General features: G+C 46.5%; 1 protein-coding gene across 3 annotated transcripts in view; it reads left to right on the forward strand.

Moving 5' to 3' along the window:
* Nucleotides 1-13,520, forward strand: part of LOC137541678 (protein-glutamine gamma-glutamyltransferase E-like) — a 135,597-nt gene that overhangs the window by 23,732 nt on the left and 98,345 nt on the right. For 2 of the 3 annotated variants that reach the window (XM_068263083.1, XM_068263084.1), the window contains exon 1: nucleotides 4,546-4,631. The exons of the other annotated variant lie outside the window; for it this stretch is intronic. In XM_068263083.1, coding sequence (XP_068119184.1) covers nucleotides 4,622-4,631 — 10 coding nt within the window. In that variant the 5' untranslated portion in view covers nucleotides 4,546-4,621. Of the gene's footprint in view, nucleotides 1-4,545; nucleotides 4,632-13,520 lie in introns of those variants that run through there. 3 annotated transcript variants of the gene reach the window in all.

The following is a 13,520-nucleotide window of genomic DNA, read 5'->3' on the forward strand; positions in this document are numbered from 1 at the left end:
TCTATGGTATTGTGACTTCCTGTATTCCTCTCTGTTCTAAGTAACTGCATTACCTAATGGTGGTGTATGATTTATTTCTGCATGTCTTTCTTCAATTAAGAGTGCCTATACTGGGTGTCTATCTGCATGTACAGACCACTCTGCTCCATCAGGTTATGGGCCCAGTCACCGGATGCCCAGACACAGAGACAGATTGCAAAAGTCCAGACAGCCCAGACGAACACCCAACAGTGATCCTTTGAAGCTCAGCAAACAGCTATAGGGAATCTCTCAAAAGATACTGTGATCTACAGATAAAGAGCAGAAGCAGACATGGCCAGCAGCCCAGAACTTAGACTAGCAGTGGCTATATTGAATAACAAGAACTACCAGTTATGGAAGTTTAAAATGAAAATGCTGCTATCTAGAGACGATCCGTGGGATGTAATTGTCACTGATAGACCAGGAAAAGCAGCATTAAGTATCCAGTTTAAACAGCAAACTGTTCTTACTAAGAAAACTGTATCATATGAGAATGAGTAAAGGGACAGACATGCATGAGCATATAAATGCAATGCTAGTAGTGGCACAACTTAGAGCAATCGGAAGGATGTAAAAGGCAGCCATGTGTCAGCCATATTGCTGTGTAGCTTACCAGAATCATACAATGCACACTCATGGATGGGTACATTCGTTGAAAAGAACAGACAGCTGTGGAAAGTAACTCTGAAAACTGCACTTAAAGCTACAGACACAAAAGCGGAAACAGTAAATTTGGGCGCCTGAGCCAAGTGGACAAAAAGGGCATCGCCATTCACTCCCATAATAAATATCGTTTAATGGGCGCCCAACAGGAAAAAAGGGCGCCGGAGAAAAATAACGTTTTACAAGCAGCGCCCGGAGACTTTTACTGTTTTATAACTGCTTCTCATGATTACACATTATTTAATGATTTATAATTTTTTAAACATTATTTTTAAACAAAAAACAGTACAATCTTTTTTAAAACATTTTTTAAACGAAAAACAGCACAATGTTTTTTTCAAACGTTATTAATGCTTATTACAGGGGGGTCTTCGGTTTAGGCACCAACAGGGGGGGTCTTAGATTTAGGCACCATCAGGGGGTCTTAGGGTTAGGCACCACCTGGGGGGTCTTAGGGTTAGGCACCACCTGGGGATCTTAGGTTTAGGCACCACCTGGGGGGTCTTAGGTTTAGGCACCACCAGGGGGGTCTTAGGTTTAGGCACCACCAGGGGGGTCTTAGGGTTAGGCACCACCTGGGGGGTCTTAGGGTTAGGCACCACCTGGGGGGTCTTAGGGTTAGGCACCACCAGGGGGGGTCTTAGGGTTAGGCACCACCTGGGGGGTCTTAGGGTTAGGCACCACCAGGGGGGTCTTAGGTTTAGGCACCACCAGGGGGGTCTTAGGGTTAGGCACCACCAGGGGGGTCTTAGGGTTAGGCACCACCAGGGGGGTCTTAGGGTTAGGCACCACCAGGGGGGTCTTAGGGTTAGGCACCACCAGGGGGGTCTTAGGTTTAGGCACCACCAGGGGGTCTTAGGTTTAGGCACCACCAGGGGGGTCTTAGGGTTAGGCACCACCTGGGGGGTCTTAGGGTTAGGCACCACCTGGGGGGTCTTAGGGTTAGGCACCACCAGGGGGGGTCTTAGGGTTAGGCACCACCAGGGGGGTCTTAGGGTTAGGCACCACCTGGGGGGTCTTAGGTTTAGGCACCACCAGGGGGGTCTTAGGGTTAGGCACCACCTGGGGGGTCTTAGGGTTAGGCACCACCAGGAGGGTCTTAGGGTTAGGCACCACCAGGGGGGGTCTTAGGGTTAGGCACCACCTGGGGGGTCTTAGGGTTAGGCACCACCAGGGGGGTCTTAGGGTTAGGCACCACCTGGGGGTCTTAGGGTTAGGCACCACCAGTGGGGTCTAGGGGTTAGGGGTAGGTACAGGGAGGGTTGTGTATGAGAGTAGGGTTAGGTATAGCTTTAGTAAAATTCTTATTAATCTTTTATAAAACGTTATTATACATTTCACTTTTTAAACAGGGAAGATTAACGTTTTTACAATTGCCGATTTCATACACAATATTTAATGATTTATAACTTTATAAAACATTATTTTTAAATTAAATATAGCACTTTTTTTTTTAAAACGTTATTCATGCTTATCGTTTAAAACCCTGCCCCCTTTTTTCCTGACGCCCTTTTTTAAACGTACGCCACAAAAGCACCCAGAAAAGAAAATGAAGCATGTTTCCGATGCAAGAAAATGGACACTTTAAGAAAGATTGTTCAATATGGAAAGCGGAGCAAAAGATAAGATTTTCAAGGAACTCTAAACAGTCAGTGAGAAGTAGAGTAAATGATAACCAGCGGGAAGCAAGAAAAAAGGGCGCCGGCTGAGGGTGGACGAAAAGGGCCCCGCCATAGACCTTAATGCAATTATCGTTAATATGGCGAAAAAAACTGAAAAATCTATCCTTGGATATTAAATCCAAAGATAGGTGAAACAAGGGGGAATTAGGTAGGCGGTAAAACATAACCACAAACCACACGCTTTATTTTTTAGTGTGACACTGTCACTTTTAAATGAGTGAACACCCCTATACAGTCAGGAGCAGTGATGACAGGGGCGTGTGCATGCATGAGCGTGGCAACTTTTTAGTGAAAGACATGACTCTCACGTCTTTGAATCTACAGGAGGATAAATTAGCATGTGAGAATCATGTCCTGGAATCTGAAGTGGTTTAACCCCTTCAGGACCAACCACTCTGTCCCCCTTAAGGACTAGAGCAGTGTCTAGTGCTCTCTCCTACATCCCCCCCCCCCTTTACTATAGAGTCCCTGGTAATATAGTCATTCCCCATTACCTAAACACTCCCCTGGTGGTTTAGTGGCCCCATCTTCCCATCTATCGCACCCCCAGCAGGAAGTGAGGCTGGGTAAGTATTACTCACCTTCCTCCTCTCTCCGGCGTTGAGCAGCTGAGACAAGCATCACAGCAGCCAGCCCCATACTGACACAAGTATGGGGTCCTGGCTTGATGATATCATCAAGCCGGGACCTGTACTTCAGTCAGTACAGAGCTGGATGCCTAAGGGCACGGTCAGGAGCTGCAATTGTCGGTGGAACCCAGAAGGTGAGTGAAACTTGTTTACATTGTGACCACTACGATCACCGGCGATCATAGGGATCAGGTGATCAGGAGCCAATCGGTGTGGCTCCTAAATTAATACCAGGAGATTAAGGCCCGTTCACACTTGCGGTTTTTTAAAAACCGGAACGGATGTCCGGACCGCACCGGATGCGGACCGGACCTGATCCGTACGGTTCCTATCCGGATCCGGTCCGGATCTGGTCCGTTTGAATCCGTTTTCCGTGCGGTATGAACACGGTTGCGGTCCGGATCCGGTTTCTTAAAGAGATAACAACCTGTATAAATACCTGGGGTCTGGGAGGTCAGCAGAAGCTCTGGGGTCATTGTTGGAGACAGGTGGACGTGTGGAGACCATCCGTGGATACAGAGACTGCAGTTGGGACCATGGATCCAGTCATTTTTTACTCGTATACCTGGGAATTCTCTCCTTCCTGTTGTTCACCTACTCGTTATCAGACATATCAGACATGTTGCTGCCAAAGAGCTCCAGCATGAAATCGCTGCTGCTCCACTCTGTGAACGCTGGGCCCATGTGGTCCCCATCCAAAATGCATAGGAAGTGGGGTAGGACGTCCGGTTTTTATATCCAGTGTGTTGTGCGCTCTCCGTTTCTCATTGGTTTGTATTGGCCGGATGCAACAGTCAGGCTCCACTCCGGATACGTCTGCCGGAGGAGCCGGACCAAAAAATAGCGCATGTTGGATCTTATGCCAGAGTCCGGATCCGGTCCGGCTCCGGTCCGGAGGAAACGGACGCATGTGAACGGACGCATAGACTTTCATTGCTATGCCGTGCGTCCGTTCCGTCCGTTCCGCATGCGGTCCGGCTCGGCGATTCCGGACAGCGACCGCTAATGTGAACCGGGCCTAAGCTGTCAATTGACTGCTTAATCTCCAGTCTTGTGTGCGCGCAATCGCAGCGGGAACGCGCGGACCATGTAGTACGAAATCTATGTCCTGTCTGAGGCTCACAGCCACAAGCATGACGTAGATTTCAACTACGTTAGTCCGCAAAAGGTTAAATACAATAAATAAAACTGATCGAGTCCCCTGGACGTGCATGCACAAGATACAAGATGATCACTAGTCTTATGACCCAATAATAAAGCAGGAGTAACAAGACTGATAATGAGGAACCATATCCTCAAATTATCAGGACGGTTCCAAGTTTATGTTGGCATTAGAGAAACCACTACCTTTATACTGTCACAATTTCTCCGTAATTTTCAATGACTATTTATATAGTAGTTCTTGGTACATACACATATACATATACACTAGCAGCATTAGCAAGGGGAAAAAAAAGCAATAAATGGAAGGTATCCACCCTACTCATTATAAATAACTGCAATTAAAATGCAGGAGAGGCTGTGTCACTATAAATGTTAGCTGTGAGTATACAAGTCACACAACATTCAGAGTCACTGAGGAATCAGCATTAAGACATCATAACAAGAGCTCCAGTGGATGGAAACATGACATCAGGTACGTCTAAGACAACAGGGAAGAAACGGAGGCTCGGGGATATGGAGGCTGATATGTTTATTTCCTTTTAAATAATGCACATTGCCTGGCTGTCCTGCTGATCCTCTGCCTCTTATACTTAAAGCCATAGACCCTGAACAAGTATGCAGATCAGAAGTCTATGCCAAATCTGACAAGATTAGCTGCATTGCTTGTTTCAGGAGTGTGATTTACACCCTACTGACAAGAGAGATCAGCAGGACTGCCAGGCAACTGGTATTGTTTAAAAGAAAATATGGCAGCTTCTATAAGTCTCATGCCTCAGGTTCCTTTTTATATAGAAGGAAACCTTCAGGGTTTTAAAAAAAAACAGATATACTTACCTGGGGCTTCCTCCTGCCCCTGGCAGCCTATGTGTCCCTCGTTATAGCTTGGCTCCCAGCCGTTGTCCTCTCTGTTGCAGCCGGTGACCTGGTGAGGTCGGCCACACCTCCGTAAGCACGTGGCCACGCTGCTCACAATCCCGGGGCCCAGGAGCATTCTGCGTTCTGCGCCAGGTTGCCGGCTGATACGGATGGGACCCCAAGACAACAGGTGAGAGTGGAGCTGCGGTGAGGGACACATAGGCTGCCAGGGGCAGAAGGAAGCCCCAGGTAAGTAGATTTGTTTTGTTTTTTTAAAGCTTGATGATTTCTTTAACATATACACAGCTTTGGTTTTATCTATCTATAGACAATGTGAAATTTATTGTTACAGTACAATCCATGTCATAATGAACCTTTATTCATTTTTTTAAATATATATTTTTATTGAACGTTAGAGACACATAACACTGCCAAGAAGTTTAGTTATACTTGAAATTAAAGAGGTGTCAATAGTAGCATAGCTACATATATAATGTCCCTGAGCTTGTTGAGCTTGCAAAAGTGTTTGAGATTAACATACATTAAATATGAATTATAATACTTAGATTTCATCTCATGATTAGAGATAAGCTGGAGCTCTATGGTTTGCTTTTTTTTTATTGACACAGAAGGGGAAACATAGCTTTAGTGTCTTTCTTCTGAGAAGATCTCTAAGACTAGCTAGATTTCACCCAGTCTTCCTGTGCCGAGTCACAGCGCGACTTTAGGTGAGAGTCAACAATTGCAATGTAATTTTATAGCGCCCACCCTGGGAGAAGGAGCAATTAGATAAGGGTAAGAGTATACTATTTACCAAATAGTTATGGTTAGGCTTATATGCATACCCACAGTGTCTACTACTCAAGGTCCCTTTAAAGGGACACTTAAGCCAGGAATAAAAAAATCAGTTTTACTTGCCTGGGGCTTCTACCAGCCCCCTGCAGCCGTCCTATGCCCTCGTAGTCACTCACGGAGCATCTGGTCCCTGACCGCCAGCTAGTTTCATTTTCGATGACATGCCCTGACAGGGAGTCGGCGGGCTTTCTGTGCCTGCGCAGGCCTGGCCACGCGTATCTTTCTTCATGTTCCCATCCTCAATAGCTATCACAGATGGGAACGCGAAGAAAAATACTTGTGGCCAGGCCTGTCAGCAAAAATGAAACTAGCTGGCGGCGGGGGAATCGGAGGCTCCGTGAGTGACTGGGAGGGTACAGGACGGCTGCAGGGGGCTGGTAGGAGCCCCAGGAAAGTAAAACTGATTTTGTATTCCTGGCTTAAGTGTCTCTTTAATACTCTGGGCACCTCCATCCCCACAAATATCCAGTCAGACCTCCTTTGGAGGTAGTAGTTCTACCCAAATCTATATCTAGGAGAGCGACAACCCAGCATCTGGAAGGACCTGGAAAGCTGATTAGGGACTGTTTATTTCCCTCAAGCCTATATGGTGGTGGCAGGGATCAGCAACTAGGGATGATCGGAAAAAGCAATTTCCGATATCGCGGTAGTTCCGCATACCACGATAACGAAATTCCGTCACCGCTACATTCTGGCGGATCCCCACGGTATTCCGCGGAATTCCGCATTCCGGCGGAACCATTTCCACAATGTTAAAGGGAACCTAATGGAAGTTTCCTTTTAAACAAATACCAGTTCCCTGGCAGTCCTGCTGATAACTTTGGCTTTAGTGGTGGCTGAATCACAATCCTGATTACAATTTTTTTTTTTGGAGCAGCCGGAGTTGTCGTAGGCCATGTGACCTAGAGGTGGTTTCACAGCAGTCATTACAATTTTTGTTTGGAGCAGCAGGAGTTGTCGTAGGCCATGGGACCTAGAGGTGGTTTCACAGCAGTCATATTTTTTTGTTTGGAGCAGCCGGAGTTGTCGTAGGCCATGGAACCTAGAGGTGGTTTCACAGCAGTCATTATAATTTTTTGTTTGGAGTAGCAGGAGTTGTCGTAGGCCATGGGACCTAGAGGTGGTTTCACAGCAGTCATTATAATTTTTTGTTTGGAGTAGCAGGAGTTGTCGTAGGCCATGGGACCTAGAGGTGGTTTCACAGCAGTCATTATAATTTTTTGTTTAGCGCAGCAGGAGTTAACGTAGGCTGTGGAACCTAGAGGTGGTTTCACTGCAGTTATTACAGCAACATTTTAATTTAGTCTGTCTAATGTTTATTATGAATCAGTGAGAGGGACCTTGTAATTATCACTGATCCAGGACTCATTCATTTTTATGAACGTTAGTATGTCCACATTGTCTGTGGACAGACGGGTCCGTTGGTCGGTGACTACCCCACCTGCAGCACTAAATACTCACTCAGAAAGAACATTGACGGCAGGGCATGCAAGAACCTCTAGTGCATACTGAGCGAGTTCAGGCCAGGTATCCAGTTGTTTTGTCCAATACTCCATGGGGTCATCATTACTCTCCATATTGTCTGGAGCACTGGCCGACCCCAAGTAATCATTCACCATACGGGCCAGGCGCTGGCGGTGACTACTTTGCCCGCTGGTGGTGCTGCTGCTACAAGGAGTATCTGGCATTGGCTGATAAAATCCCTTCAACATACTCAGCAGGTTCACAGATTGGCTATTGGTGCTGCTTCTGGGAGTGGGACCACCATACCTTTGCTGAGTATGATGAGGCTTGGTAGCTTGGGCCCGGGATACAGGTTCAGGAAACACATCTTCTACCCAACGAAGAAGGGCATCCCGGATGTGGCTCATCCTGGTGTCTGCTTGGGAGGGGGTGTATGAACTGCCATATTTTCCCCTTGCACAGGGATCTAAGATTGTGGCGACCCACATGTCGAGCCTTGATTTTAGAGTTTTAATCCGGGGGTCCTTACGGAGGCACATATACGCAGCTATAGGGAAGAGATGTCTGCCATTAATCACCTCTTCCTGGCTGTCAGAACTGTCGTCATGCTCCAGCTCCACATCAGAATCTTCTACCCACCCCCGGACAATGGGCTCATCCGCTTCCACAAGCTCTGCCTCCTCATCCAGGACTTGAGCATGCTCACTCACTCCCCCACTTGACTGACCACTGTTCAGTAGGGCTTCCTCTTCCTGTCCGAGCACTTTGTCAAGAGCCTTGTCCAGCATGAAGACAACAGGGAGCACTTCTGATATGCTGCAGTGCTCCTCACTGACCAATTTTGTTGCCTGCTCAAATGGCTCCAAGACTTTCCAGACCTGTCCAATCAGCTGCCACTGGTCACCAGTAATGTAGTCCAGTGGCCCTGTTCTGGAGGAAGAGGTCTGAGACAGGTATAGCCTGACCGCCATTTGCTGCTCCCACAACCTCTCCAGCATGTGGAGGGTGGAGTTCCACTACGTCGGACAATCGGAAATCAGCCTGTGCTGCAGCAGGCTATGGCGGCACTGCAGCAGTTTCAAGGTGGCGGTTGCGGAGCGACGGATGTGGGCTGACACTTTTCGTGCTGAGGCCACAGCGTCCTTCAACCCATCAAAAGTTCGTAGAAATTTCTGGACTACAAGGTTGAAGACGTGGGCCAAGCAAGGTAAGTGAGTGTAGCCACCTTCAGAAATGGCGGCCAGCATGTTGGCACTATTATCAGACACCACTACACCTGTCTCCAGTTTTTGGGGGAAAAGCCGTTGCCGAATCTGATCCTGTAAGGCTGCAAGGATTACAGATCTGGTTTGCCTGTTCTCATCCATGGATTCGAGTTTCAGCACTGCTTGGCATCGATGGTGCTGCAGACCAGTGTAGGAGCGGGACCACTTGCTGGGAGGCTCAGCAATGGCGGACTGGCCTTGGACAAAACAGGTAGCAGAGGGGAGTAGAACAGGCCTCCCCTTCAACCCACGTGGCGGCACCACCAGCTGAGATGCCCCAGATCTTGCTCCCTCCCAGAAGCACTATGGAGGGTGACCCAATGGGCAGTAAAAGTTACTTTCCCTGCCCATGCCTGCTGCTCCAGCCATCCATAGTGAAGTGCACCTTGCCACCGACAGCGTGATCCATAGACCGGCCGACACACTCCACAATGTGCTGGAGAAGGGCAGGGATAGCATTCCTGGCAAAATAATGGCAGCTGGGGATCCGCCATTGTGGAGCAACACTGTTCATCAGTCTGCGGAAGAGGGCACAGTCCACAAACTGGTAGGTCAGCAGCTGTTGGCCCAACAGCCTTGCCAGGAGTACATTATTTTTCACAACAAACGGTTCAGTTGCAGGGAGCATCCACTTCCTCTGCAACATTTCTGGCACAAAGGCCTGACACTGGAACACTGGTGATTCAGAGGAAACCAACAAGGGTGATGATGAGGTGCTTGCCGAGGTCTGGAGTCCTTTTCCAGCCTGGCATGCAGAGGGATTTGAAGTAGAATGGGACACAGGTTGGATAGGGACATGACAACTAGAAAAAGAAGAGGAGGGTCCTATTGCTGCTGCTTTTCCTCCACCCATCTTATTGTAATTCTTTACATATTCGAACTCCCATCTGTGGTGGTTGCGCAGATGGCTTATCAGTCCTGAAGTGCCGAACCCGCTGCCCGATTTGCCTCTGCTCACCGATTTACGGCACACAGAACAGACTGCCCTGGATTCATCCTCTTCCAGGACAGTAAAATAATTCCATGCAAGGGACGTGCGTGCACGTGGAGCAGTGTTGCGACCAGTTCTAGCACGTCGATGCTCAGCATTGGACTGGTGGGTACTGACAGACGGGAAAGCCCTTGCAGGCTGCTGGACAACCGTCTGCTCTGTTTCTCCATGCTGCTCATGCCTGCTAGTGCCTAACCCACCAGATGGCAACCATGGAGGATCAGCCACCTCATCATCCAAAACATCATCCAGTTCAACCAAAGCACTGGAACCCATAAGTGACTCTTCTGGACACTCCACCTGGCCACGAAACACCTCTGTAGTTGACTGGTGGTGATGTAGATTGGTGGTGACACAAGCTCCCTGTTGTTATGGATTACTGGATGAAGAAAACACAGGGGCCTTTTCTGTCACCACAGAACCCACCACTTCTTGGGACCTTGGTCCCATGGTCTCCTCCAATGCCTCATCCCATCCCCTTCTGCACATCTTTCTCATCGACATAGGTGTGCTTTAATTCTGGAGGAGAGTACTGGGAGGAAGAAACCTCGTTAAGAGAAGCAGCTGCGGTCGGGTTCTGGTCAAGAGGAACCTGGCCACAGTGGTGCTGCTGCCACTAGCTTCAAGTTCCTCACACTGGGTAGAGGGTTCCTGATCAAAATAATCAACTACACTGTTCGCCTGCTGCTCTGTCAAAATTTCCATGTGTGCGAACACAGGGAAGACATCTCTGATCAGGGCGGAACGTTTCCTGCTGCTGCTGCTGCCACCCTCAACCTGATCACGTACTTGACGTGATCCACCAACACCACTATCACTCCATATTCTTTTAGGAGTGGCAGGAAATTGCTGCTGCTCTCACTCCATTCTTTTGGGGCCAAAAACTTTATTGGGGAAGGGGTATGAGTGAAAGAACCAAAGTAAAATAAATCCACCTAACTTGAAATAAAAAAACAGATAAGAAAATAAGGGGTGAAATAAAGAAAAAAAAATGAACTTGGAAAACAAAACAAACAAAAAAAAAAATCAATCACCTCTCTCACTGTCAAACTCTAAGCCTGCGGCCTGGCTAGCTCTGTCTAACCCTCTCCACACAGCAACTACTAGTACACTACACTACAACCTATCACTCAAACTAACAATCTACTGTCACTCTCTCTCAAATACACCTAGCTACTACTACTAATAGCTCACACTCAGTCCAATTCTCTCTCACAGTCTTTAAAAGGACTATTGTTTTATGTTGAAACAACTAATATGGGTCTGTTAAGACTCTAATTGGTGCAGAAATTCAGTTTTTAATGCAGAAATCATCATGTTTTAAGCTTCTGTGATGGGTCTATCCCTTCCGATCCTTCTGATTGGCTAATGCAGCTACTACATGCTTCTGATTAAATTCTGACGGAATTCCACATAGAAATTCCACTATCTCCGATTAGCGTTATAGCTGTTCCGGCTCACTGGAACGGAATTGCCAATTTCCGACTGGAATCGCAGAAATCTCCATTCCGCGGAATCCGACGAGCATCCCTATCTGCAACCTATCCCTGTGAGTATAAAATCACATACTTACAATTACCCCTAAACTAACAGTACTGCCTCATTGGGCTCCTGGCCGCTCTCTGCTACCACCTAGGTGTTCCAGGGGTGCGAGCCTACTACAGGAAACACCAAAACCTTTCAATATATTAATATATGCTTATGTGTACTTAGATAATGTGGGTATTAATAATAGGGACATCATTTTATTTTATCCCCTTTAAAAGTACTGATTTGACACCTACAGTATTTACAATATAAGCTGGTACGCTTTACCTATACTGATAGTATTATTACTAGGTTTGATTTATAAAGCACCAACATATTCCATGGCCCGGCACAAAGTAAGAAACAAACATGGGGTACAAATTAATACAGATAATGGAATACACCAATATACAAAATACAGAGTTGGTACAAAATAGTGGTAATTAGTGACAAAATTAATATAAATAAATGTGTAACAAATTCCAAGATACAAAAGGGTGAGAGAGAGCTGCCTTTGTAAGCTTGCAATGTAAAGGAATGGGGTGGGGGGGGGGGGGGGGGGCAAGAGGTAGTGGGTTGGTATGCAATATTCATACCTAGAGGAAGTGTGTTTTAGGCTATCTAGGAGTACAACTTGGCCAAAGGTCAAAAGGAGAACTGGCCTAATACTTGACAAAAAAGCGACATTTGAAGTCACGTTTAAAGATATCAAGGGTTGGACAGAAGGATGTGAAGTGACAGGGGACTCCAGAGGAGAGGTGAAGTGCGTGCAAAATCTTGTATACGTGAATGTGAGGAGGTGATTCTAGAGGAGGACAAAAGAAGGTCATGTGCAGACCTGAGATTGCGGTTGGGTTGGTATCTGGAAACAAGTGGAGATGTGCACAGGAGAGAGATTGTGGGGAGCTTTGTAAATTAGAGATTAGAGTTTGAACTGGATCCTCTTGTTAATTGGTAGCCAATGAAGAGCGTGACAGAGAGGGGCAGCAGAGGAAGAGCGAGAAAAAAGATCAATGAGACGAGCAGCCGCGTTCAGTACATATTGGAGCGGTGCCAATCTGTTAGTTGGCAGTCCACAAAGTAGTATGTTACAGCAGTCCAGACAAGATATTATAGGTGCATAAGAGTTTATGATAGTAAACTAGTTGTGGTGTTTGGAAAAAAAAAAAGACCTGTTTGGGTACTGTCCCCTCAGGTTCTACAAGTGATTAATTCACTCTCTACACTCATTGCCAAAGCGCTTCTAAAATGCTGATAGCATCACTTTGTAGGAGTATGAGCCGAAGATGACGGCTTGTTTTTTGTTATGTAAACAAAAAAAAGATATCGATCAGAACTAAAATCAGTATGGCAAGCATATTGCAGTATTGTTCAGTGCCTCAATTTAAAGAGGGACTGTAGCAAAAATAACATGATGAATAATTTGTTTTTTTTTTTTTATTTAGAATATTAATTTACAAATTAGTTGCCCAATCTTTCCTTACCACGATTTACACGCTGCAATTTATCACAGGTGATGACATCTTTAGTTCTGCCACGTGATCTCTGCGGAATGTTTGTTTACAGACAGTTTTCAAAACAGTAGAGAATATATCTGGTCTCACTGGATGCTGGGGAGGAGCTAATCATCCTAGGCGAAACATCACTGGATGGCTAGATACACAAATATACATACCTATATATATATATATATATATATATATATATATATATATATATATATATGTTGGAACCAGGAAAAATTACTGTAAAAGTATCCTGGGCATCCTGAATAATTGACTGCATTCTACTACTGCATATGTCACTACAAGCAGAGGTTTACCATAGTGGGGCATGGGGGAACATATGTTCCCGGGCGCACACATGTGAGGGTGCTTAGTGTGTCCAGGTTTTTTGTTTTTTTTTTTCTTCTGAAAGTTTACTCACTGACGTCTGTTGGTTAAGTCATCCGTCAGCTGCCACATCCTGAATAAAACCAGGATTCATTTAGGAAGCCTAAAGCTACATTGGGGGAATGGTCTATGTGGGGTATTAAAGGGGGGTGGAGAGCGAAGTTTGGCAATTCTCAAGCGAGCACAGCCTGGATGCATAAAACTTGCTCCGCCCAGCCCCGCCCTTTCCTCCTTCTATGGTCCATCCAAAATCCTCATCCTCCACATGCCTTTTGAATTGGTACAGATGACAGAAGAAGCGACATGCAGACAGCACCACAACATGTGAGCACATATTGCAAGGGATGTGCTAGCAGCGAATGGAGGGTCCCAGCCAGGGCAGTTTCTAGGCTAAATTGCACCCAGGCGTGAGGGTGTAAAAATTCCATGCCCCACCCCTGTGGAGTAAGGTATAGGTGCCCACAGTATACGTTAGCCAGGTCTAGTTGCACCCAGTATAGGTAGCCAGCTAT

Source organism: Hyperolius riggenbachi, chromosome 12 (assembly GCF_040937935.1).
Source record: "Hyperolius riggenbachi isolate aHypRig1 chromosome 12, aHypRig1.pri, whole genome shotgun sequence".
In the NCBI taxonomy this organism is placed as follows: Eukaryota; Metazoa; Chordata; class Amphibia; order Anura; family Hyperoliidae; genus Hyperolius; species Hyperolius riggenbachi.